At 45.2% G+C, this 27441-nt stretch overlaps 1 protein-coding gene across 2 annotated transcripts; it reads right to left on the reverse strand.

Annotated features, from left to right (window-relative positions):
• Positions 1-751: 751 nt before the first annotated feature.
• FAM20B (FAM20B glycosaminoglycan xylosylkinase) lies at positions 752-27441 on the reverse strand. 2 transcript variants are annotated; one of them, XM_068199419.1, is made up of 8 exons: positions 27364-27441; positions 20485-21015; positions 17336-17422; positions 14941-15050; positions 12641-12812; positions 8745-8936; positions 6323-6382; positions 752-4232 (listed from the first exon to the last, which is right to left on the reverse strand). In XM_068199419.1, the coding sequence occupies exons 2-8, from the start codon at positions 20859-20861 to the stop codon at positions 4001-4003; spliced, it is 1230 nt and encodes a 409-aa protein (XP_068055520.1). In that variant the 5' UTR covers positions 20862-21015; positions 27364-27441; the 3' UTR covers positions 752-4000. The 2 variants fall into 2 exon arrangements, with proteins under 2 accessions (XP_068055520.1, XP_068055521.1); XM_068199420.1 differs by lacking the exon at positions 27364-27441 and adding an exon at positions 23837-23960.

Genomic DNA, 27441 nt, shown 5'->3' on the forward strand with positions numbered 1-27441 from the left:
ACTGGCACCTCAAAAATAGAGATGCAGGAAAGGAAAAGTTACTGTCAGCACACAATGCTAGGAAACAAAAAACCCCAGAACATCCTCCCCCACAAAACCCTCAAAATAAACCCCAGAAAGCAGTTCTTAACAGAATTCAACAATGCTGAAATCTGAAGTTTCAAGTGAGAAACTCTAGTTTAAAGAAAAACACATTTCACACCACCAGTTGATGCTACAGAGCAGGTCAAAGATCCCTGAATTCAGAAGTACTTCACCTCCTGCCTCTGAAACTCTCCCTGTTGGGGCATGTAGAAAAACTGCTGCAGCCTGAGTAAAGCTCAGCTCTCAGGGGGAGCAGTGACCTGCCCATCCCAATAAAAGCTCAGCAAAGGCAGCCACGAGCACCTGCCAGCTCTACAGACACCCCTCACAACCCAGTATTCATCCCTGGCTCCATGGAACCAGCTCCTGGGACACTGCCAAGGGCTCAGCCCACGTGCCCAGCAGATGCAGGGCCATGGGATGCATGGGCAGAAGACCACCTCAGTCTAGGAGTGTTTTATTTCTGTATCCCTTTGGGACACTCTTCTTTCCTTACCTACAAGGCTCTGGCAAACAAGCTGCATTTTTTAGATACACGTGACTGGAGTAAATGCCATTGACAACCATTAGCAGAGGAGTAAGTGGGAGACAGCAGCAGCAAACCACTTCACACATTCAGCCCACCACATGCTGGAACTCGAGAGAGACAGGGGAGGGAGGGAGAGACTTAGGCAATCCATCAATGTTGCTTTATTAAAATGTTTATTCACACAATGTTGCTTTATGTGGGATCTGACCCCGGGGTATAGAAGTATAAAGTCCTGATTGCATTCTGTTTGCTTATTAGCAACTCCATTTGTGCAGCAGCTCCCAGGGGCCTCCTCGAGGGGGGTGTGTTTCCAGCATCCTGCTCCAGCTGCTGCAGTAAATAAATTACCTTCTTAATAAATTAGTACTTTTGAGTTGAAGTTTGTTTGGCAAGACACACTCCAGTTCATCAGCTGCTGGAAGAAGAGCTGACTCGAGTGTCTCCTCCCCCTGATGGCTGACTTGGGAAGGAGGAGGCAAATAGCAGATGGCTGATGAGGCTCTTTAATTAGTTCTTGATTTCTGTGCTCTCAGTGCTCTGATATCATTGATAACCACGACACAACCAGTGTGCAACATCTGGGGCCAGTGGGTGACATGTGCACAGTGAACAAGAATCAGAAGGTGTCTGGAAAACCTCCTCCAAAGAGCACCTGCCTTGCAAACAGTGCTATTTTTCAGATTCAAGCAGACCCCGTTGGTACGTGGATGCTGCTCGTTTCCTTTGCAATGGTTACAATTTAAAATCTCTCAGGGTTCTGTGTTCAAGCAAAATGACCATCACTGCCAAAAAAGGCAGAAACTGTCACAAGGCCAAAACCAGATCTTCCTGATTTTGATTTAAGAGAGGAATTTATTTTTCTTTCCTGATGCAGAACACCAACCTCCAGCAGTGTTTACAGCAACCAGAAACATCAATATCACAAATAAAAAACCTATCCCAAAAAACAACCATTTCTTGCTTCCTTCTATTGATAATGCTGGACTTCATGCCCTTTGTCCACAAGTAAACCAAAATAAACCAATACCCTGCTTTCTATCTTTGACATTTATACTGGGAAAAAAACGCATCCCCAGGTTCCATCTGACAGCAAAAGCTTTAGCTTAGAGCAATATGTAAGTCCTCAACACTAATTTAATTTCAAAGACTGAAAGATCTTTTTTTTGAGCCATTAAATCAAATGTAAATATCAAGAGTGATCATATAGAAATCAAATATTAAATTTTGGTAGATCCCTCCCAAAACATTAAGAACTCATGTTTAAGCTCAAAGAGAAGAATATGCTTTTAGAAATGCTACAATCCACCAATCATGTGCTTCACTACCTCCTCTTTGGTTAAATAATCTGAAATTTCCTGGGAAACATCTGAAACCAGCACTTGCTGCTGCCCCACAGGTACCACTCACAGCTTCTAAACCATGTTCTGTTATCAGGTGATAGAGGCACGAGCTTCCCAGTGTCCTCAAAGCTGGGGGTGTGTCACCATCCTGACTAAGAACTCCAGTAAATAACTCCAGATCCCATCCCATCATCTCATTGCTCTATGGCATCTATGACTGTGGCCAAGTCCAGAAGAGAGCAAGAACATAGAATTCAATCTCAGGTAAACAGTCAGATTCTACTTTCAAGATACTCTGCTCATGCAATGAGAAAAAGACTTCAAGAAAATAAACCAATGCCTGCATTTTTCAGATAAACTCTCTCCCTGACACCTCCTGGATCAGGTGTGCCAAGGTGCAAGAACAGAAAACAGCTCTTTACCTGCCTGCCACACTGCAGTCAGAGAAATTCCGACAGGAAAATCAAGGAAAAGGGCTCAAACTGACATTTTGGCACTCTTCTCTCAAGTTCAGTAACCTGTAATCACTTGGGGAATGGAGCTCCTTCCTTACATTAAGGACCATGCTGGCTGAACACCGATGCAAAGCTCTTCAATTTGGAAATAGCGATGAAGCTGTTTCTCTTCTGGAGACGCAAGTGAGACCTGCCCCAAGGTGATCAGTTCTATGACACAAACTCAATGGCAGCACAGGCTGCAGTGCTGAAGGACAACAGGACTAGCATAAGATGAGTTCTGCAAGCCTGCCCTGAGAAGCGACCTTTATCTATGGCAAAACCATTAGTGAGGACTCCTGGATGACCATCCCAGGCAGAACATTGCAGTGGGGGTTGCAGGAAGCAACTGGGGAAGGCAGAAAACCTCCTGGAAGAGGTCACAGCTTCTGAGCTCAGCCACAGCCAAACCAGGTGAACATGGGATGCCAACACTGGTGTCCCCAGAAAGCAGTGCTGAGCTGGTCACAGGGAGCAGCAGAAAGCTCTCTCAGGTGAGATGAAGAAGACAGACCACAGCTCAGGGCTGTATGCACACCTCAGGTTACTGCTGGTGACTGGGGAAGTCCAGCAAACACCTCTTCCCCCAGTCCCACATGCCAAGAGGCTCCACAGCACTCAGGGCTCACAGTAAAGCAGTAAAGCCTGACCTCGCTACACAGAACTGCTTCCAAGGACAGATTCTGTCCTCCTCAGCTACAAGAGAATGAACATTTGGTTATAATGGACACAGGACTGCAAGGATATTTTCTCTACTCAGACCTTGCCAGATTAGTTAAAAAAAAAAAAGGACAAGACAGATGGAAACTTACTATAACCCCTTAATTATCAAGTGCTGTATAACCACCCTGTCCTCTCCTAAATCTCCAACCCTGTGGATAAACCTTTGATAGAACTTCAGCAAAAACACTGAAGCATTAGCACGCAGGAGGCAGCCCCCTTTCCCAGCCTTTTATCAAGGAAAAGCCAAGTGAGCAGCAGAGGTCCCCTCTCCCACCCCTCAGACAACCAGAAGAACATCCCACCCCCGGGGGGGTGGCACAACTCCTCAGTCCAATAGTTATTTTATTCACCCCTGCTCGTTCTCTAAAGAAGCAGTAAAATGCCCAACCAGCTCAGAGCTGATTGTGTACAACCCTGAATCAGACAAACTCGCCAGAGTATAAGGGGAAGAGAAGGGGAGGGGACCGTACTGTTCATCTCTGTTCATCCCCTCCAGATCCAGTCCACAGAGGAGTTCTGTATTCCACACACCGCACCAGCACCCAGAGCCGTTTTCATCCAGCGCGACGCCCACTGCCGGCAATGGACACGCTACAGCGGCCACGATGCCACCACGGGGGCTGAGCCACCCCAGGCCTCCTTCCCACCTCTCACTGCTGCCAGCCCAAGGAAAAACCAGTGTCACCTCCCTTCCTCTGGCTCGGCAGCTTTCCTGTTCATGTCAGTCCATCTTGGCCACAGCCCTTCTGAACTGATTGTGCTGTTTTTCTATCACTTTTTTGTTTGATTTGTTTTTTAGAAAAGGAGTTTCATCTCGTGTTCCGCTACGATTACAAGTGAGACAGAGTCATCCTGTCTTCCACCAGCACAACATCTGGCCCAAACTGGTCTGTGCACTGCTTCACTGTAGCCAGGATGCTGAGGAGCCGCTGGTCCAGGGCGTCCAGGTGAGGGGTGGAGAGCACAGGTGAGATGGGGTCATGCGACATGGCAGTTTTTAAGGCAGACTTCAGGACTCCATTCTTCAGGTAATTCAGCCTGTTCCACGTAGAAACCCGGATGCTGCAAAAGAAACAAACACGCATCACCACACCAGGGTCCTGCTGTATCCCACTGGGAATACCAGCTCATCAAGAATGGAGACTCATTGCAGAAGTGGGTTTGGGATGGCAGGGTCCATGTGGAACTGCATCACAGACAGGATCTAATGAAACTTGAAAGTTAAAGGTGATGAAGAATCAATGTGGTGTGACATAACTCTGATGTTACACAGGAACACTTCCAGCTGAGATCACAGGAGGTCTTCAGTCCTGAGGCCTCCCAGACACAGTTTGGGAAGGAAAGAAAAAGAAGGAAAATGAACAAATTCAAACAAAGTCACCTCAGGAAGAGCATCACTGACCAATAATGAATCACAAAGGACAAAAGGCAGTTGACCAAACTTCCAAGGAAGAGAACACAGCAGTGATCGTTCCTCCTCACTGGCCACTGAGCTGGTTCATGTCAGCCCATCTCAACTCTCGTGTTCTGTGAAGTCTCTTGGGATTCTCCCCTAAATCCTTCAGGGCCAAATCTTTAGCACTGCTGGTCTAAACTCTTGGGTTTGATGGCTTCTAATAAAACCAGAAAAATAAGCAAGTGTTGTAACAAACCTACAGTTAAAACAACTATGCTAATTAATTCTTAAATGGCATTTGCCTGGTACCAGAAAGAAGAAAAATCTGAAAAGCAGGAAATTGCAAAGTCTCTTACAGAGATAAACTTCTCTGGTTGCATATGGAGGAATCAAGATGACAAAGACTCCAGAAGACTCACAATAAAGCACGAAATTAAACATACATTTAAAATTAATGTAGGAAAATGAAAGAATTTAAAAGTTCTTTAACTGCTCTCCATATGACTTTTAAAAGGATTTGCAGAACATAGGCCAGGTGTACTGCAGCATGCAGGGAGCTGTGCTTAGTGCAAGCAAGATGAGAGCTCGGGCTTTCTGCAAAGGTCCCAGGTTTCAAAGGTCCCAGAGAATTTGGAAGACAGAACCTTTCAAGGACAAGCTTCACAGACAAGCTCCATTTTGAAGGCTTGAAGGAATTCACATTGAAGTATCAGAGTCAGGAAATTGATATCTCAGTGTTTTTCGTCATGGAGATTTTCACAGAATCCCAGAATGGCTTGGACTGGAAGGGACCTTAAAGAACATCTCATTCCACTGCCCCCACCATGGGCAGGGACACCTTCCACTAAGATCAAGTTGTTCCAGGCCCTGTCCAACCTGGCCTTGGACATTCCCAGGGATGGGGCAGCCACAGCTTCTCTGGGCAACCTGTGCCAGGGCCTCCTCACCCTCACAGGGAAGAACTTCTTCCCAATATCCCATCTAACCCTGCCCTCTGACAGTGTGAAGTCATTTCCCCTTGTCCTGTCACTGCAGGCCCTTGTCCCAGGTCCCTCTCCAGCTCTCTTGGAGCCCCTCTGGACACTGGAACAGGCTCTGAGGTCTCCTCAGGGCCTTCTCTTCTCCAGGTTGAGCACCCCAGCTCTCAGGCTGTTCCAGAGGAGAGGTACTCCAGCCCTTGGAGCATCTATTTCCTAATGAGAAGTAGCAATGGCCTGGTAAGAGAGTGGACACAGAACAGAAATCAAAAAGTCACAGCCTCTGAAAATAAAACCACAGCTCACAAGGCCAAAGCAGAAACAAAACTCTGCAAAGAAACTACAAATTTTACTTGAGAGGAGCCCCCTGAGCAGGGCTGCAGTTTTCTTTAGAAACCATGTTTGAAATGATTGAATTGCCATCCCTCGCTGCTGTCAGGGAGAACTCAAGCTGGGGTGTGAACTTTGATTTGTCAGAAGCTGGATGGGGACAGCTGCAGATGCAAAGTGCCTGTCACACTGACTGTGCATAGAGCTGAACCAGCGACCTGGAGGTGAGAACACTTCCTGCAGCTAACCCTCTGCCTTTGTGAAAATGGATTCCTCAGCTTCTTGGGCAGTGACCATCCATCAAACAGACAATATCTCTAAAAAGTACAGCACTATGGACCCGAGTAAACCTTTCCAGGTTGCCAGAAGGCTCCCAAGTTAATGATACTGCAAACCTAAGGACAGCAATTACATAAGTAGAGTGAACAGCACCTCTGTGTTTCACTTACATGCAGCACTGATAGAGAGGAGCTAAGATGCTTCTTTCATCCAGGGCAGGGTTTCCAAAGCTGAAAAGCAAAATGAAAACCAAGTGAACCAGCTGAACTCCTACGGTTGTTCTCAACATAAAGAGCTTTGTAAAGAATTCAGAGAAATTAATACTAGGCAATTTCATGCTCCAAATATCAAATCCTTTAAATTAAAATATAAACAGGCCATAACCAGTCACAGATACAACTTTCATCAGCATCAGCTAAGCAGGTAAACAGAAGCAGCACAATACATCCAGTTCTTTACCAGATCAAGACACCTTAGAAAGGCATTTCAGAGGAGTTTGGAAATGATGCAGGGGTAAGGAATAACTGGTATTCTGGGCATGCAGAACGGGAGCCTTGCCTATCTGACACACCTGGGCAGGGAAGGAATCAAACAGTAGCAACAGTTTACTAACAAGGTGATCAACTTAAACATTTCAAGCCAGGAGGCTTCCACAGTATTTCAAGCTTCATCTAAACACATGCTGGATTTATTTTTCATAGTTTCATCTTCCTCATAATACTGTTTCCAACTAAGAACTTTCCCCTCAATAAAGATAAGTTGCTGTAGGGGCATGGCATTATGCTGCCCAAATAATTCTGTTATTTGTAGCTTTAAAACTAAATAAGCTCCAGGGAAGTGGTCATGGCACCAAGGAGTACCTGCTCTTACTCACATGGTTTAGTTTTAGGTAGCTCTGTAAGAAACAAGGAGTTGGGGTCAATGATCCTTATGGGTCCCTTCCAAATTGAGTTCTACCATGGTTCTATGAAAAACTGTCCCCTACCCACTGTTTCAAATGAGAGGAAAGTAATTTAAATTTTTAATATAAATAAATCACTTAAATTTTCAAGAAAACAATTTACTGTCAGCCTGCAAAGCCCCACCAAATAATTTTTCATTATGCCATAGGAAAGTACCATAACAAAAGGAGTTGGCCTTCAAACCCCATATTCACTTCCAATGACTAACCCATTACCTTCCTTCCTCCTAGCACGTTGTCAGTGAGGAACAGAAAGAGTATTTTTGCCAAATTCACCTAAAGCAGCAGTAATTAAGCAGTCCCAAGGTGGAATGCATCCTGCTGTCATACTGGAGTATTACTGAACAGGCTGATGACAGGAAGGATGGATGAAAAGATGGAAGGAATCCACTATACAGAAGATAAATGGGAAAAGAAAGGTAACTCCAAGCCTTCCAAGGATCTCCAAGGTCTCAAGTGCTGTGTACACTTGGTACAAGTGGTGTGCAGAGCCAGAGCAGAGCCTGCCACAGGAACTGCTGGTCCTTCACAGAAGGGAAACTCACAGCCACTGCACATAGGCGTGCCCACCAGAAAAATAAATAATCCACAATTGCTGGACTAAATTATGAGAAAGGCAAGTAGATGACCTTTATGGTTTTAAGAAAAATGAATCAAATTGTTATGATTTAAACAAGGGTGTGTCTTCAACAGGATTTTTAACCTAAACTATAGTGGACAACATACAAAAAAAACTATAGCAAGGACAGAAAAACTCATATTCTAAACACATTTCTAAAACATTTTTGTTCGGGTAAGAATTTATGTCCACATTTAGAACATCATCATTTTTGTGTTTAGTATCACTCCTACCTACATTCTAACCTTTTAACCTTTCAAAGCCAGAGTAGGCATATCCAGAAGGCAGGGAATGCCAAATTATTCAGAAACACATTTTAGAAAGATCTGCTTTTATCAAGGCACTCACTTATACTGACTGGTGATAAATAAAAAAGCCAAAGTTTTCAATCTTCCCTTAATTAAAAGCGTAAAAGGAAAGGGCATTTCTGGGGATAGGAGGAGAGACTTGAGCAAACCTTTGAAAGTTGCTTTGGGAAATACTGTGTTAATTGGGGAGTTTCTGTAGCTTGAGTAGGACTTTGCCAAGACAGAAGAGTATCTAGAGAACAAGGCAGAATCTTAGAGTCCTGGAATGGTTTGGGTTGGAAGAGCTGGGTTAAAGCTCATCTTGTTTCACCACCCTGCCACAGGCAGGGACACCTCCCACTAGACCAGGTTGCTCCAAGCCCCATCCAATCTGTCCTTGGACACTTCCAGGGCTGGGGCAGCCACAGCTTCTCTGGGTAACCTGTGTCAGGGCCTCCCCACCCTCAGAGGGAAGAATTGCTTCTACTATCTCATCTAAACCCAGTTTCTTTCAGTTTGAATCCATTCCCCCTTGTCCTGTCAGCACCACAGCCTTTGAAGGACCCTAAGATTTGGTGAGTAATTTCTTATAAAAAGGAAAGACTATTACAAAAGATATTAAAGAATAAATTAGAGAGAGAGAGAAAACAGAGAGAGACAGAGCAGACAAATGTGTGCCCTTGCACTCGCCACTGCCAGGCCACCAGGACTGTGCCCAGGCTCACCTTTTGGCATTGTCCAGCAGGATGAGCATGCTGGCTCCCTCATCATCCTGGAAACTCTCGTAGTGGTGCCGGTCGGCGTTGCCGATCAGGTAGTCAAAGATGGCCGTGTCGATGATGTCGAGCAGGCGCGGGCCCGAGTCATACGGGGACGTTTTCTTCACAGCGTCACAGTAGCTCTCGTCATATTCCCACCTGCAGCCAGAGAGGAACCAAGCAGCCCTTCAGGGAACCACCCCTGCACAGCAACAGCAGCTACAGCTGCCCTCAGTCACCTTTGAGTGCACCAAGAAAGGGGAGCAGCCCAGGCTAGACAAAGAAGGAAGAGCTGGACAACAGTGTTTCATGAGAAGAGTAAACCCTGCATTAACATCCCAGCCTATGGAGCAAGCTGTAGTTTCAGTTCAAAGACACACAGAGATATCTTCCTTCAGAAAACAATGTCAGTTTGCTTCCTCACCACTCCACAGTGGCCAGGCTACGTTATGGGAAGATTACTGCCATGCCTTGCCTCCCTCAACTTCCCAAGGAACACTTCAGTACTGTGCCTGTTTCCATTGCCTTCAGCTGTTTCCATCTGGCTTTCCAGCTATCCTCTTCCTTTTTCTTTGTAATGCAAATATCCTCATCTGGTTAGTGATGAGCCGTTCTGCCCCCAGGAGAAGGGCTTCACACTGGTCACTCTCCTTCACTCACAGCTGTCTCTTTCCTCCCCACTTCCTTTCAGAGTATCTCACCTTCTTCTCCACTGACATGATTTCAAGCTTCCCTCTTATTTCCTTCTCCTTCTACACAATCTCGTAACACTGATGTCAAGTCTCAATTCTCCAAAGCTAGGATTTTTAATTTTCTCGTTTTCTTCTTTACAGCTTTCAAAGCTATTCAACACCACCACCAAAACAGCCAAATCTCTGGTGTATATTCTTTCCATCTGTCAACCTCAATAACAAGGACATCTTCCATGTAAGGACTGAAACAATCCTTCACAAAATAGCAGTTAAACTGGAAATGCCTTAAACCATCTGTGATTTGGAAACAGAGATGGAAGCAACACAAGCTGGAGAGAGACTTGCTGACATGTTCAAAACTGCAGATAGTCATAAAAGTAGCAAGATCAGAATTTAATTACTACAACTGCCACATATCCCACTTCATCTTCTAATGCTCTGGAACTAGAGATCCCAATATCTCACTTTCTTCCAGGAACCCAAATCAGAGAGCTTCAAAATTTGTCTTCTCAATGTTCTTAATAATAGGTGACACATGTTCCTCAAATGCTGTGCCTAAATCCCTCTAGGAAGAGGGATCTTTGCACCAAGGTCCAACTCACACTCAACATACAGCACAAATCTACACAGCAACAGTCTCAGAACCTCTTCTCCTTGTTCTGGATACATTTCTTGTGCTGCATCCCACCCTCCCTCAAGTGTTTCTTTTTCTCTCATTTTACTTCAGAACAGTACTTAATCTCCTTGCCTCAATTTTTCAGATATACTATGCTTTCTCATTTTCCATGCAGTCTTTCAAGAGAGACTTTTATCCGACACTCATTTCTGATAATTTATATTGTATTAGCACAGGCCTCAGAAGGTCAGGGATTTTGTCTATAACACCTCCATTAAAAATTACATACACTAATGTGCCTGTGTGAATTATGTTCAAAAGGTCAACTCAAAACAGCAGCTTGAGCAGGAAAAAATTCTTACAGAGTTATTTTTTCACAATTACCAGGCACAGAAAAAGGAAAGCATGACACCAAGAACCTTTAATTCTGATCTCTCAAAGTGAAATGTGCAGCATGACACGGTGAAAAACATCAGAACCTTGTAACCTCATCTGAAGGAGGCAAGTGTGAGTTTAAATACACCAAATATCAAATCAGCACAGGAATCAAGGTAAACCCCTGTGTAAGCAGGCAGGGTGTGATGAAAAGGAGCCTCTCAATAGGAGGAACACCTCCAATAAATTAATCTCATTTATCACTGCAATGTACTATGTACTGAACACAGCTGATTTTGACCTGCTGGGAAAGAAAAAACATCTGCTGCTCAAAATTCAGTCTGTACATTTTATACCCTAAAACAATTTAACAGAACCTTTGGATGAGCTTCTTTCTGAGAACAATCACATCATCAGAAATCAATGGATACTTTAGATAAAGGACTGAAAATCTCTTCTAATCACTTTCAAGTTCAAGACAGATTTGGAAAAATTTACTAAGCTCAGACCCATTTGTTCTGGTCATGGCAAAAACATCCCCACTTCAGGAACTCAGAAGTGTTGCATCTATTGTAGAATGCTGCTTAAAGAAGAACAAATGTGGGATTTAGCATTCTTTACACACTGAGCACGGTCACCAAATACCGACGGCATTCAAAGCAAAGGACTTTCCAGGGTGTGGTGATGTAGCACAGCCTGATTTTTTGGTAACAGGGGAAGGCCACAGGTGTGGCTTCTGTGAGAAGCTGCTGGAAGCTTCCACCATGTCTGACAGAGCCAATCTCTGATGGCCAGCAGTGGAAGCATGACAAGTGACTCCCCAGCACAGAACATAGACGGGATTTACCTCTGGGCACTGTGGGATCTTGCAACAATCTTTGAATTGGTGGAAGTACCATTGACAACGGTACCCACAAGCAGCAGTTTTTCTTCTAGTCAAGAGAAGAGGAGGAAGTGAGGACGTGTGAGGGAAAACAACATGGAGACACCAAGGTCAGTGGAAAAGAAAGAAGGGGAGGAGGTGTCCAGGCGTCGGAGCCAAGATTCCTCTGCAGGCTGTGGTGAGGACTATGATACAACAAACTGTCCCCTTGGAATGCCTGAAGTCCATGGGGGGTGCAGAGATCCACACACAGCCCATGGGAAAAGTGCTCATGGCAGAATGGGTGGATGCCAGAGAAAGCTGAGGTCTAGTGAGAGACCTGAACAGAGAAAGAGGGCCCCTGCTTCCAGAGAAAGAGAGAGCTTTCTTGCTCTCTCCTTGCTCCCAAACTGGAGCAGCCTATCCTTAAAAGAGTGCACCCCATGGACAAGTGACCCACGCCACAACAGTTTTAGGACAACTGTTTGCCCGTAGGAGAGACTCATGGTGTAGCAGAGAAAAGACTCCTCTCCCTGAGTGAACAGGAAAAGATCTCCAATGATGAACTGACCAAAACTCCCACGCCCTGTCATCCTGCGCTGTTGGTGGGAAGGAAGGAGGGGTTGGGGAGAAAAAAGGTGTTTTAAAGGCTTATTTTACTTCTCTGACTCTGTTAATAATGATTTTACTATATACCTTTAAATTTGGACCTGTTTTGCCCTTAGAGTGGGTTTTTTTTCCTCCTAGTTCTTATTTCAACTCATGAGCCCTTTGTTAATTTTCTTCCCTCTCCTCTGCCCAGCTGTAACAGAAGAGGGTAAGTGAACAACTTTCGCGAGTGCCTGGTGTTTGGCCAGTGTCAAACCATGACACAGGGCCTAGCTTAAGTTAAACCAGTTCCACAACTCTGAAAACAAACCACAAGGATCATGCAATTAGGTATGGCACAGTGCTGCCACATTTCAGGGGCCACAGCATTAACAGAAGGTCCAGTAGCACAAGAGAAGAATCTTAGTTTGCTCGCAGACAAGATTTTCAGAGCTTAGATTGACTGCATTGTGGAGTTCTGTTCCAGCCAAAATACAGGAAAAGGACAGTGTTTAGTATTATGGAAAAGAATGAAGTTTTTTTTTTTCTTCCTCATTTTAATTTAAATTTTATTCTGGACTTCTTGGCTTCTACTGTTGTGCTAAGAAAGCTGTTGACACAACTGTAGGTTCTGAAAGCACTTAGAGCTCTTTAATTAACCACTGTATTTGCAAGGGTCATTTTAGTGCAAATGATCATCTATAAAGAATAACACTGCATGTTCTCATACCTGGCTAGTTTGCCCTCCCGGTAAGTCCTGCCCCAAGGGTGCCGGTGTTTCTGGAGCGGCCAAACGTCTGGCAGCCACAGGGTCACTGAGCCCTCCATGATGTCCCCATCTGCACAGGCTGGCTCTGTCTCCCGACAATAGTAGCACTTCCCATAGAAACAAGTGTTATTGCCTTAAAAAGAAAAATTAAGAGGTATCAAATTAAGAAGTATTAATCCAAGGAATCCAATTGAAATCCAATGTTGTTGCAGCAGAGGCTTCCCCACGACAGGATTTCACTGCACTTGTCTTCGTGGCTCCTGTCTCTAAAAGGGAGAGGCTCAAAAGAGATTACACAGAAATCCATTCATTCAGAGCAATATGAAAAGGAAAGAGCAACTATATTTTCTAATAACTTTATCACTCTGAGAATTAATACAACATTACACTCTCAACAAGTTTTTGTGATCTTTCCTAGTCCCGGGGACCCTGACTTTGCAATGTTAACACTGCTTGTTGTTCACATTTCATACTTCACGTGTCAGATTTCCCACTTACTTGAAAAAGCTGACCAAAAAGAGATAAGTGAAAAGAGACACATCAGAACTTGAAGGGATTTGGTGCCCTGGGACTTGCCACACGTCTCAGCTACTTGAGCTGACTCAGCACAGGAGACATAAACAAGTATCATTCTCACATGATCTAGGAATGCAGATCTGTCAAAGCTTCATCAGTGTCTTCTGACAGGAGAGGAGCAACAAAATGCTGCAGCCTTTAGTCCGCTAACACTGCTGCATCCTGTAGCATCAAGTAATCTGGAGCAGCCTACATTTGTAGTTTTAGTTTAACATTTTCTATTTTCCCCTTCTTAACCCATCTTCATTTGATCCTCGGCAAGCTAAATCCAGTTCCATGCTCACAGATGTTCTTCCAAAATATTCTTCAGCTATGTCTCACTTAGTTGTGATTACTCTCTGTCATTTCTTCCTTTGGTTCTACATCCAGTATCCTCCCCAGAGCAGGCTCAGCTCTCCAAATGCCATATTCTTCCCTTTCCATCCTCACACATCCCTGCCTCTCAGCCAGCACTCCTTTGGATCTCTCCATCCAGACCCTGTGCTCCCAGTAGCCTGTCAGACATCCTGAGGATGTCACAGATCATTACCAACACAGAGCTTGCAGACCAGATCTCTTAATTTTATGGAAAGCCTGCAAGTCTCTCTTCCCATCCAGGGGCTGCAGCAGGTCTAGCAAGAGACAGAATTCTTTGAGATTCTAGCTGTAACTCCAGTAAACCTGCACTGAGCGTGAATGAATTCTCTCTTCTTCAAAACCGCAGGATCTTGGTCAAATTTGGCCTGACAAAAGAGCATAACCTCCTTCACAGATCCACCCATTTCTTTAGTTCCTGCTTTGCGGAACAGCAGTTCCAAGGAATCGAAGGAGGAGCAATGAAAATTTCTGGAGCCTTATTTCTCAAGACAACACTGCTGCTAGCAAACAGCTTGGTTATCTTGGCTGAAATTGGAAAATGTAAAGCCTGCCTGAAGCAGGCACCCCATGTGAATGCCAGGAGAGGCTGGAGAGGCTGAGCTGAAACTTTCATCTGGAAGTTGCACCTTGTAAGTGGCAGTGTCAGGTGGCAGGTGAGACTGCCAGCAGTGCTGCTAACAGGAACATTACCAGCGGTAAGGAACAATCATCTCTGGAGCCTTCTGATTAGGAAATGAAATAAACAAACAGAAGAGTAATAATTGGATGGTTTATGAAAGCCTGAGGGAGTTAAGGCTGCAGCATAAGTAATTTCTTGGTGCTTAATGACCACCTGGAAGGAGTTCACATTAATAGCTTCTATTATGTGTCCTTCACAGCATTATTACTGTAAACAACACAGGGAAGTTCTGCCATTGGTTGTAAATGCTCTGCAGGCTCTGATGCAGCACAAACAACATCTAATACCAACCAGTGTGTCAGCTCTATAAATTATCCCAAATCACCACTCTCTTCACATTAAATACAACTTTATTCTTTTCTTTTCAGGTCTAATCACAGACTTTTCTAACCATCTCTGACAGCAGAGAGAAAATTCTTACTCAAAAAATAAAAATCCCATCCGTAACAGCAGCATATGGGAACACTATTTGAAGAAAACCAAGTCCTCCTCCCCCTCCAAACAGGGTTATCCAAGATCTCTCCTGGCACAGAAAGAGCTTCCTGCATCATGGTTAACTGCTCTATAGCTGTGTCAGGCTCCCACGGCTCTTTTTTCCCATTAAGCAGTTTTCCTCTCCTGGGCAGCACAGTCCATGGAATGCACTTACCCACAGTCATGAAGGTGCCCAGGAGCTGCTCCGTGGCCACTGGTTTGATCTCTGTGCGCAGATTCACAAACCTGCCAACCACCAGCGGGGCTCGGCGGAAACCCAGGATTCTGATTTGGGGTGAAAAAATACAACCTGAGAATTTGCAACATAGGCAGCAGTTCAAAATCAAAACAAAAAACCCATCACAATCTCTGTGCAAAGAGTAAAGCTGAAGCCCTGCAGCAACCTCCTCTCTTCTCCAAGGCAAAGTAAGGAAACTCATTTTTCTTATGTGTCTGGATGTTAGACTTACTTTATAATCCATCAGTGACACTCCTTTATTAAAGCATTTGCAGCAGAGCAACAGAGGATGCACCACGCTCCAACTCTCAGAACTCAGACCTCACACCAGAAATATCCATCATGTGTCTGAAGCAGGCTTGAAGCAGTAAAACCATATGGCCCACGGGCTGTCACCTGGAAAGATCATTTCTAATTTGTGGGAACCACTATCTATTAAAATGTTATGCTTAAGTCCAATTCAATTACACTTGAAAGCAACCAATCCAAGAGTTGTTTTGTTTGGCACAAGGAAGGAGAAGGGAAGAGAGAATGGTAGTACAAAAGTGAATGCCTGAGAAGTGCCTGGAAAAACAGAGGTGGGAAGAACAACCATAAAACTTGCAGTTACAAGATCCAGGTTCCACTCCCATGCTTGCCACAGCCTTTGCTCTGTGACCACAAATGACTCGGGTGTTTGTAATGGAATGTTAAAAGTGCTTAAAGAAGTACAAAGATCAAAGGAGTGTCAGCTCCAACTCTCTTAATGCACTTCTGACACCCTTTGGATAGTCTTTGCATCTCAGAAAAAGATCCTGAAAAGGCTCTTCTGGAAAAGGTGTATTCCACAGATGTACTGGGAGAGTCACTCCAAAAAGTGAAAAGGATTTGTTTTAGATATTCAATGAGTAAATCCCCTTCCATCAGTATAAAATAACTCCAAGAAAGGGCAACACAGAACGTCTGTCTGAACAAGTTATGTGCATTAGGACAAAACTCAGAGCCAATACCAAGCTATGCACAGCCTGAGCCAAAGCAGATGTTCCAACAAAACAAACCACAGCTTAGATGTGGAAAACCTGCCCCTGTACTTTCAGACCCACAGCTGAGAGGACATGATCCTGGAAGGCACAGCCTCCCCATCAGTGGTAAACACACAAAATAATCCAGGATCCTTCTTGAAACAACGGCATCCTTGGACAAGGTATTCCTGAAGAATAAAGAGCTGCAGAGCCACAGAGAAAGGCCAGAGAAAAAAAAACACAAAATCATGACCAAATGGACAGCAAAGAAGAGTTATGTGAGATTTGGACTTGAAAGAGGCTTTGATTGAATGTTCAATCACTATTTTTTCAGGGAACCTGAAGTCTGTATGCTTCTTGAAAGCACAAATGGACTGACATCTGGCTACATTATCTTTTTTTGGTCTTAATATACCCTGATTTTGGCCCACCAGCACAAGCTGGCTGTAGCAGCAATGCATGTTACTCAACTAGTTATCATCCTAGATATTCTAATTCTTCCTAGAATTACTGATTTCTACTGCCTGTGCAATGAGTTCCACAGGTGAATCAGGACTAACAAGCATCTCTGTCACCACCTATAAGTTTAATCACAGTGATAAGGCTTTTATCTATGTACTGAGAAAGCTCAGTTTCAGTTCAACCATTCTATCCTTTGTTATATTTGTCCCTCCTTATTCCTTTTCTCAAGATTTTATGTGTCTTCACTTTCAAATCTCCTATGAGGAAACAGAGACTGTGCTCATTTTTGCTATGTGAAAGTGCAGCCCTAACAGCATTTCAAAACTATTGACATTAAGTGTTTGGTGTCTTCTGTCCCATTCTTTGAACATCCTATAATTTTCATTTTTTCCTGTAATTGCACCTCCAGCACAGGCCTACAAAACCACCTGGGTACCCCAAGCACAATTAGTATATGAATAGCTGGTTTGCCTCTAGGATGCACTGATTCATATTTAGTGTAGACTAAATTGTTAGTCTAGACATTAGTCTTGACTTTTTAGTGAACTGGACATGAACTTAGCACATACATTTAGTATTTCAGACTCTTCCATGGCGTTTGGCTAAGGTCTTTCTCCCCTGCAACATTAATTAGAGTGGTTTCAGGGCTCGTTCTGGTTTCCAAACTTTTCACAAGTATCTAAAATGTCACATTCTTGAACAGATCTTACAAACGAAGTTTCACAGAATAAGTTAAGTCTTCTTTAGGCTTCAATGTGGTATATTGGCAGGTTAGAGGTAGCTCCCATCTGAGGTGCATTCTTCAAAGAACCCCTTTTTTCTGGTGTTTTCCAAAGACAGTAAAACCAGATAAAGCAGTAATTCCATACCTATCCAAGTGAAAGGCTGCCACTTCTGCGTTGTGTCTGTCGTAGCCAGCATAGGGTTCTCCTTCCACTATATAATCCCTGGCATATCTGGAATTGAAATAAATCAAATGAAGTGAGTCTATGTAGAATCCCTGTCAATTTTGCTGTTCAGGATAACAATTTAATTATAATTTAATAATAGTTTAAGAGTCTCTGGGTCTCTCTGCAAGTGACTGCCAATGGGAGAGTGGAAAAACATCAATGAGATTGAAGTGTCCAATCTGTTGAAGTGGTAAATAAGGAGGAAAGGTCAGTGATGTACAGTGGTCTCTAGAGCTCGGGAAGCAGTTCACATTCCAACTAATAAATTTTAATCCAACCATATGCCAAGTCACATCTTAGAACAAAGAGCACAGACCCTGCTATGGAACAGGGGGCTATTTATACTGGAAAGCAGCAATTCCACAGACGATTTTGGGGTTAGAAAGAATTGTACATTAACAGTTCTCAAATACAATCTTATATTGTGGAAGAGATGGCAAATGCAATCTTTAGTAGATAGAAAATCAGCAAGCGTAAACCTGAGGACAACACTGGGTACAAACAGAGCCTTTATCCTGGCAGAGAAAAGACATAATGAACAGCAAAATACAGAAATTAGGCACTCATTGCAACAACAGTGGTGTATTTTGGTGAAGTGCAAGGATTTTGCTCCCTTTTTTATCTTTTAGTAGCTGGTACTTAGTCCAGGCAAACACCAATTTCTGCCTGACATTTGGATCAGTGTAGATACTGCTTTAGCACCACACTGCAGCTGAGTGTGAAATACCACAATCAATACTGAGCAAACGGGTGAAATGCAACATGTTTTCAAATAAAATAAGGCCAAATTAGGTTACCTATGATCTCATTTCCATCTGTGTATCAAATTGTGCAAACTGGATTACTTCCAGCGGAATTTGTGTTCAAGCAGTAGCAAAAACAATGTAAGAGAAGGCACCGAGCTGGACCCTGATGTTTTAGCCTTGCTCAGGGAGGATGTGGGGTGACAAGACAGTCCGCTTCCCTAGCCTGAGCAAATGCTTCAGCTTCTCTGCAAGGCAGCTCAAAAGAGAATTCACCAGTGCAGGATTCCTGCCAAAGGGGAGCTTTCACCAAACCAGCATCTTCTGTCACATATACCACCAGATGTGATGATGGCAAGTATTGTATGTTAGTAAATTAGGCTGAATTTCAAGTAAATCTGAAGTGAATCAGTTAATCCTCAGAATATGTCCTCGAAGGCAGGTCTTTGGTATGTACTTCCAGGTGGCTTTTGGAAACACGGTCCTATTTTGAAAGCTGCAGAGCTAAAATTTATTAGTAAATCCCGACCAAACTCTTTGTTTCCATGCACAGTAGGCATGTAGTCCTTTCGAGAGCAAAAGTAATGAGGAAATTCCTTCTTCCCCAGCTGGTAAGTTTGGTCAGAACTGTTTTTAGCAGTAACTTTGACAGAGCTTTCAGGTCCAAAGTTGGTTAAATAGACTCTCTTGCAGTGCCAGAACAGGACTCTGCCCACAAGCCTGGCTATTCAGCAGTCACAAACAAAACATGGGTCTACCAGGATGGCCAAGGCCACCCTCTCTAGTGCTCCTATAAACACTCCAGCTGCACGTATCCTTGCTGGAGCACAGAGGCTGTGCTTGCCTGCACAGACAGGGCGTTACAGAACGCAGTTTAACTCTCAGTGAAACGCCTGACTGCAGTCCATGACACAGAGAGCTCTATAGGAATGCTGTGACTCCCCAGTGCCTCCACTGGAGATGCCTCTGGTACCACCAGGATTTTGTGTGCAAGGCTCATGCTGCCTGGGCCTGCAGGGGAGCTCCAGCCAGAGCAGGAATTGGCTGTACAGAGATTTTTTTTCTCATTCTCTGATCATAAAATCAGAGACTGCTTTCAGCTGGAAGAACATTTCATTTCAATTCTGCTGCCATGGGCAGGGACACCTTCCACTAGACCAGGCTATTCCAAGCCCTGTCCAACCTGGCCTTTGAACACTTCCAGGGATGAGGCAGCCACAGCTTCTCTGGGTAACCTGTGTCAGGGCCTCCCCACCCTCACAGGGAAGAATTTCTTCCCACTATCCTATCAATCCCTGCCCTCTGTCAGTGTGAGGCCATTCCCCTTGGTCCTGTCACTGCAGGCCCTTGTCCCAAGTCATCTCTCTTGAGCCCCTTTAGGCACAGGAAGGGGCTCTGAGGTCTCCCTGAAGCCTTCTCTTTTCCAGCCCTAGCTGTCTCAATCTGTCTCCAAGCAGAGGTTCTCCAACCCTCAGAGCATCTTTGCGGCCTCTGCACTCGCTCATTAACAGGACAGGAAACCTTAATGCCTGTTTAACCCAAAATCTTTTTCTGTGATGACACTTCTCATTTGCAGTGCAATCTCCTAAAACACACCTGGCCTTACTTTTTAACATCTTTCTTCTTTTCCCCAAAGACAAACAGGTCAAAAAGCTTTACAGCCAAGACTCTTCAGAAACATTCAATCATGTCAGTTTTTTCTGAGGATCACTGTAAACTGAGGCCATACCAAGGAAGGAACACTACCCTCCATCCTCCAGTACTCGCTGCTGGCAGACAGGAGGCTCAGGGGCTCTCACTCTGACCTACCCAAACCATTTTTACAGCCTACATTCAACTATACCAGACACAGAGATGTACTTTTGAGGCCACTGCCAAGCTTCCTTCCTTCCCTGCTCCTGAACTGCACCCCCTCCTGACCGTCTGACACAACAAGGAGGTAAGGCTTGTCTCCAAACTGCCAGAAGCTGCACTTCCACAGTCAGGAAGATCTGGCTCAGAAACATCAGGTGTAACCAACATCCCCCCAGGACTGAACACAGTGATTATTCTTTTAATCTAAAGACAGGCTTGTATTGAGCATCAAGGCTGTACAACCTGAGAGACAGCTAATGTTACTAGAGCACCAGCAAGGTTCTATTCTGCCTCAAAAATAACAGGACGGTCTTTCCACTTACAGAAAAATTTGTAACTTAAACATTAATGAGACATCATGGAGAAAAAATGAATAACATTAATGAGACATCACGGAGGAAAAAAATGATTATTTTATGAAAATATATGAATGAAGTAGTTATTAATGCAGTCGTTGAAAGCAGTATTTACCTCTTGGGCTTGAAGACAACCTTCTGTCCTCCTTCAAGTATCAGCAAAGCTTTGAGCTGCGTCCCTTTGTACCCCACATCAGCTTTGATGATCTTCTTGGTGGTCATGGCGTGCATGACAGCGCCCAGCTCGGGGGTGTCCTCGGGGTACACCTCGCGGGGCACCACCCACTGCGCCGCGATCTCCCAGGGCGACTGCAGCGTGTGCTCCAGGCGCGGGTCCAGCGCCACGCGCAGCCCCGCCAGCATCCGCTGGAACGCGCGCTGGTCCTCCCGGTTGGCAGCCGACGTGTCCAGGTTGTCGATGAGGAAAACCTTGGTGAAAATGAAGATGACGAGGAGGATGGCCAACAGCACAACTCGCTGCTTCAGCTTCATGGTGCCTTTCAGCCCTTCTCCCCTGACCCTTTCTTCCAAGCGTTACGGGAAGTCTGTTGGAGATCAGGGTGAGGAAGGGGATGTTAGTTGATGAATTTCATGCCTAACTTGCATTGTAAAAGATGTCTCACCACTGAAGCATCTCCTGGTACCCCTAAAAATAAACAAAACACAAACTTACAATCCCGCAGATCCCACCAAACTCAAAATCAAGTTTATGGTTGGAACATAAGCCTGCATTCGTGGAAACCTATATCCTATAGCCTGAACACTTTGGTTGAAACACACTGGGTTTGCTGCCTTCCTGCAGCCTTTCTGTGATCTGCATGGAAGGGGAAATTGCCAGATAGCATCTCTGCACAGCTGAAATCATAGCAGCTGCAACCACAACAGGCAAGAATTTTGCAGGGAACTGTAGTTTAATATGATTGCTCCAATTTCACATGCACTTTTCCACTAGTGTGAGATCCCATGATTGCTGGTGTCCTAAAGACCTCTTCCTCAGAAAAGCTCTCAGGTTGATTTTAAGACCGCTTACAACAGTGAGAACAGCTGCACAACCTTCTTTCTTGAAGGTACAAGACATAAAGACAGAATAGACTTAATTGTTTATTGCCTTTCATTTGCTGCCACTATAATTTACTCAGTTTTTTTCCATTCTTAAAAAAAAATGAGCTGGGGTGGGGGATGGCATTTTTACTTCCTTGTAGTTAACTACGTTCCTTCTGCATTCAACTGTAAAACCCATAACCACAGAAAACATACAAAGTGTCTGCAATCTCAACCAAATTAACTAGAAAAAATATCCCAGACCACTAACCCTTGCCTGTTCTCAGCATCCTCACCTACAACAGTTAAAACCACATCTGTTTCTATACTGGGCTGCAAGACACATCTCAAGAAGCCTTGGGCAGGGCAATGTTTGCATGTAAGGACCAGAGAAGGCACCATCAACTGTATTCAGTTATAAAGACAGAATTACCTTCCTAGTATTAGCTGAATGCAGTCAAAAGCCAAACAAAGGGGACATGAGGCACACCTCTGAGGGGCACTGGGCGCCAGCAGGAATTTCTCTTCACCAGCCACACTGATCATGCAAACCCCAAACAGCACCCTGAGCTGGGGGAGGACTGACACAGAAAAGCCTTCTCATGTGATTTAACAATAAGTGTATAAATCAGCCATAATTAATCATGGCACTGGAAAAAATGAGCTGCCACAGGCTCATTTACCAGCAGCAACCACAGGACAGGCAGGTCATGCCTGGCGAGGCACACGCAGGTCACAGCCATCAGTGCAGAATCAGGCTGGCACAGTCTAAGAGTGTTGGTATAAAAGGACATGCAAACCCACAGAGGACTCCACAGCACCCAGAACAAATTTCCATGAGGTCTAGAGCAGACCCACCCAGCCACACGGCTCTCCCACATCCCTGTTAGCACTCGCAGCAGGACAGAGACCCCTGCAAGGGCAGAGGGTAGAAGCCTCTGGGATGCTTCAAACTAGAACCACGGTCTCCTGTTAACTGTGTAATACTGATTTTAATCTGTTGGAAAATAAGTGCTTGTGCTCATACTGAAAGAGAACAAATCACATGTTTATATGGAAATTAGAGCATATTATTCTTCTTCATCTAGTTTTGTTTTGGCAGCCTGTTCTTCTCCAGACAGCACTGCAACCTTGCACATTACCCACTGCAAGCACAAGAATGTGAAGTACAGACAAGGAAGATGCACCTGACCCAAAAGCTCTCATTCCTGCAGATACAGACTCACCCAGGAAGAGATCCTTAAATAATAATCACATTATTCTTAAACTTAAGCAGACAAGCAAAGCGGATTGGCTGCACCTGCACCCTCTCATTTTAACTGCATAATTCACCTCTTTAAAACTACTAATTCTGAATCATTTTGAGCACTGCTTCCATTCATTTCTAAAATCCATTAGAGTTTGTAAGGAGCTAGGCAGAAGAACAGAGGTCATTTCAGAACAGTTACTCCTCACTGTGGGATATGTGTATCTACACACACATTTAAAGAAAGCCTCACAGCCCAGTGCTGGCTGACTAAAGCACTAAAGCTCAGGGCAGGATGTTCCACACCTCTGGAGCTCAAGATGAGCACTCACTTTTCTAGACTGATTTCCAGGAATGCTGAGTTCCTCTAGGGATATTCTTCCTGAGACGCGGGGAGAATACAACCACAGTCACTTGAATTAAAGGTAATTTACTTAGTTTATCTTTTGTGACGGCTTTGAAACTACTTTTGGCCGAAACCCTCCAACGAGGTAAACAGAATTTACAAAAATAAATAAAATTCAATAACTATTTGCTGGTGAGTTGGCTCTCACTTTTTAGCGACATCTGAGGACATGAGTCATCTGCTGCTTTCCTCCAACAAACGCCAAAGCACCCCCGAGGTTGCCATGCAATCAATTTCCCAGTGCTCCACGCACAGCCTGCACTTTGCTCCTTGGTGCCAACATTACACTCTCTGCTCTGCAAGCCAAGGGAACTGAATCCTTTTATGAACAAGTTTAGCACGGACAGCAAGAACTTGAGTTTACTGTTTTAAATTGAAGATGGCAAGGGTGACAGTGTTGAGGCGATGCAAGAAAATATTTATCCCGTTTTGGAAGAAAGTAATTTGAAAAGGACAAGTGTTTGGCAAAGTCTTGGAATGGGAAGGAAGATTATGAGAACTCCAGAAGTGTCAAGCTGGAATGAGGAATGGCCCTGGAATGAGGTCAGAGGTGAGAAAAGTGAAATAACAATACACCATCAAAATTTTAAAAAGGAAAAAATAAGGTGAGAGTGAGCAGAACTCTGCGGAATGAACGGCAAAAGGGTCTTGGACAATGACAAAAGTAAACCCAGCCAAAAAGAGAAAATGACCAGAAATAAACAGCCCTAGCAGCTTTTTAATGCTGTGGTCAACTGCTAGGTTTGCATAGAAATGCTTCTTTTTTTTCACTACCTCTTTGGGAAATTTCCTGATCAATTCTTTCTCTTATTACAACTAGGTCTGTATGCTCAGCAAGTATGAGTCTTCCAACTCAATATACAAATAACAGCATCTCCTCAGTATCATGGTGGGGTCACTGTGCACACAAACACACGAATTAAAGCATGTCTTCTGGCATTAAATACCAACATCAGACCACTTCACTCCCAGTTCAAAAAACAGCATGCAATTTGCCTGTTACAAAAATTACAGCTACTATAAGCAGCCGACAAAATTACCAGAAAAATCCCACATGACATTTTTTATTGGAGTCACAAAATCAATGGTGTGCCTCATATTACAATCTTATTTTTATATCATAAAGCTTTTTAGCTGCTATGTCAAAAATACTTGTGTGTACAATTTGCCAGGATTTCATTATGCTCCAAGTCACAAATCAGGTCCGGGGGCAGGCAAAGGTTTAATTTGGCAGCACAAGTACACAAAAAATCATAGCTCAAGCAGACACTGATCTGAAATGGATATGGTGGAAGTAGAGTCTAATTCCTGTTTAATGCATGGGGTTTTTTTTATATACACTATACCTTTTGGGATCACCTATCAAAAGGCCTTTAGAAGTTCTCCAGTAAATCCTGGAAAATGCCTTGAAGAAACATCGTATACAGTAGTGACATTTTCCTCTTCCCAAAACATCCTTCAGTCTCACCAGATCAATCTTCCTTCCTATCCTCCCCTCTCTGGCCAGCTCCTTGGTGGCTCAGGCTTCCCTTCTCTGTGTGAGCCTTGTTATTCCAGTTTCCACAGGCAGGATCCCACAGACCTCTCCTTGGATTCCTCAGACTCATTCTGTCACTTCCACTCTCTGTGTGCTGCCTGCCTTGTGTACAAGTTTAGTCATCTAGTGCTCAAGGCTTCCCACGTATTTACTTGTCTGCTGTTTCTCCATCTCCTTTCCTCTTAAAACCCTCGTTATCTACAGGCAAAATCTGTCACAGTCTACACTCAAACTTTCCACAAACACAACTGCACCCCTGGTAGAGAGCTACAATACTGATAAATATGAAAGACGACAAGCATTTTAACCACTGCAATATCTCTGCCTGCAGCTGCAACAATCAGGAACCGCCTGAAATATTCTCACGCAGCTTTGGAAAGAAACAGAATCATTTTGTCCATCTGTCTGCCCACCTTGGCCTGTTATAACTTTAGAATCTGTCACCTGCATTTCTGCCAAATTTGTCAGAGGACTACTTGCATGAGCTTTATAAAAACCACAGGCCAGATAGAGGACAGAAGCCTTGAGAAGCCAAGGACAAGTGGGTAAATATCCTGAGTCTTTCCCAGCTGCCGGCACAGCAAACAGGAACACCTGACTCAGCTGGCTGCACAAATAAGGACAGGGTGGATTGGGATACAAGCAGCTCCTGGGTGCAGCCCTGAGGAAGGAGAAGCCACCAGGCACTGAGGCCCATGGGAGCCAGGCAGGAGTTGCTGGGGTAGGATGTGGCAAACAACTCCTCAGGAAACCAGGCTGCATTAATCCTCCTTGCAGAATGACTTTCCACCGAGCGCCGTTTCCTATGGAAACAAAGTTTATATAATCACACTTTTCACTTAGATGCTCCAGCTAATTCCAAACACATCTGAGAGGACAGCAGATGTTTTGAAGACAGGGTTTATGTGTTTACTGGAAGCTGGCAGCTGGGGGTGCTGCAGCAAGGGCTGCAGTGTTGGCTCAACAGTTGTCTGCTTGCCTTGGCCATGTGGGCAACCCAGGAGCACACAGCTGGTAGGGGCAGGGAGGGACTGGGAGCACTGAAATGGGGAATGGTACAGGACAGGGGCTGGAGCCAAGGGCACTGATACAGAGGGTGCTGGGACCTGGTCAGAAAACAGCCAGAACAACTCTCCCTTGTTCCCATCCCAGTTACTGACATTCCACCTGACCACTACAGGTCAATAAAGCCAGCTGGAAATGCTTTAGGGAGCCTTGTTCCACTTGGAAATGAAGCCAAGGTAGTGAGAAAATTCTGCAGTTTCCCTTCTCCACTTGACATATTTATTCATCTCCTACATAAGACTGACATTAAAAATTTAATAAGGGTCCATGTACCCATCTGGATTTTAGCAGTGATGAGCTGCTGTAGGATGGTGCCAATCAGCCTCCCCCACTCCTGAGGAGAAGCAGTGGGATTCTGGTGTCAGAACCAAGCTGACAACTTTATACCACGAAGCAAAATAAACTTTGTACCTCAAATGGAGGCAAATCTTGTAGTGACTATGTAGGTCAGGCTTAAGGACACAACGGATGCATGGAGTCATTTTCAAATTAAAACAAGACACAAGAATGCATGTTCTGTAATAAATACTAGGTGGGCTCACAGTGAATCCACTGCAAACCTAGGATCTACATTTTACAGCTTACTCTGTTTGCTCAGCCCCTAAAGCACTATGGATGTTGTAGGGCCTCAGAAGGTACAACGAAACAGCTGCAGTGCTTATGCACATCTGTGTCCAGAAAGGATCCAAAGAGAGATATCCCTTAAAAGGGGTTAAACCCATGCCTTTGACAACCACAGTCAGCGCTTCTATGGACACACAGTGCATTTTTCCACCAGTGGACAATGACCTTCGCCAAGCCGCGACTGGCACTCGGCGAGAGCCCACGGTGCAGACGGCTGTTCCCAAGGGTTAACAGATGGCCAGAGAGGCTTCACAGCTCTACGGGGCTCTGTCCCCAGCGCAAAGCCGGCATCCAGAAGAGGAATGAACCGCAGGAGTGTAGATAAAAATTCCCATCTGCCAGAGCTGCGTCCGTGCAGCCCCCGCCGACCACGGGCGAAGCCGGGGGGCTCCGGGGGCCGGAGCCGCGGCTCAGGCCGGACCTGTCAGGAAGGACGTGGAGGTGCTGGAGCGAGTCCAGAGAAGGGAACAGAGCTGGGGAAGGGTCTGGAGCACAAGTCGAGTGCTCAGGGAGCTGGGGGAGCTCAGCCTGGAGAAGAGGAGGCTCGGGGGGACCTCTTGGGTCCCCACAACTCCCTGACAGGAGGTTGTGGCCAGGTAAGGGTGGGCTCTTCTCTCAGGTAAAAAGCCATAGGACAAGAGTACGGAGCCTCAACCTGCGCCAGTGGAGGCTCGGGTTGGACACAGGGAGGAATTTTTTCACGGTAAGGGTGATTAGCCATTGGAACGGGCTGCCCAGGGAGGCGGCGGAGTCACCGTCCCCGGAGGCGGGTACGGAAAACCTGGACGTGGCACTTGCTGCCATGGTCTGGTTGACAAGGTGCTTTGGGTCGGCACCTGGACTCGCCGATCTCGGAGGTCTTTTCCAACCTCACTGACTCCCTGATCCTGTGATTCTCCCGCCGCCGGTCCGGCCGCAGGGGCCCCTCCGCCCCCTCCCTCCCGCCGCCAGGCCCAGGAGCCCCTGCTGTACCAGCCCCGGGCCACAGCAGCGCCGTGTCCCGTCCCGTCCCGTCCCGCTCCCGTCCCTCAGGCGCCGCCGGCCCGGCCCCGCCGCCCGCGCCCGCCGCACTCACCGCGCCCGCCGCCCGCCCGCCATGGCCCGGCCACCGCCGGCCCCCGCCAGCCCCACAACATGGTGCCGCCCAGAGCCC

The sequence above is a fragment of the Anomalospiza imberbis genome, chromosome 9, assembly GCF_031753505.1.
Source record: "Anomalospiza imberbis isolate Cuckoo-Finch-1a 21T00152 chromosome 9, ASM3175350v1, whole genome shotgun sequence".
Classification (NCBI taxonomy): Eukaryota; Metazoa; Chordata; class Aves; order Passeriformes; family Viduidae; genus Anomalospiza; species Anomalospiza imberbis.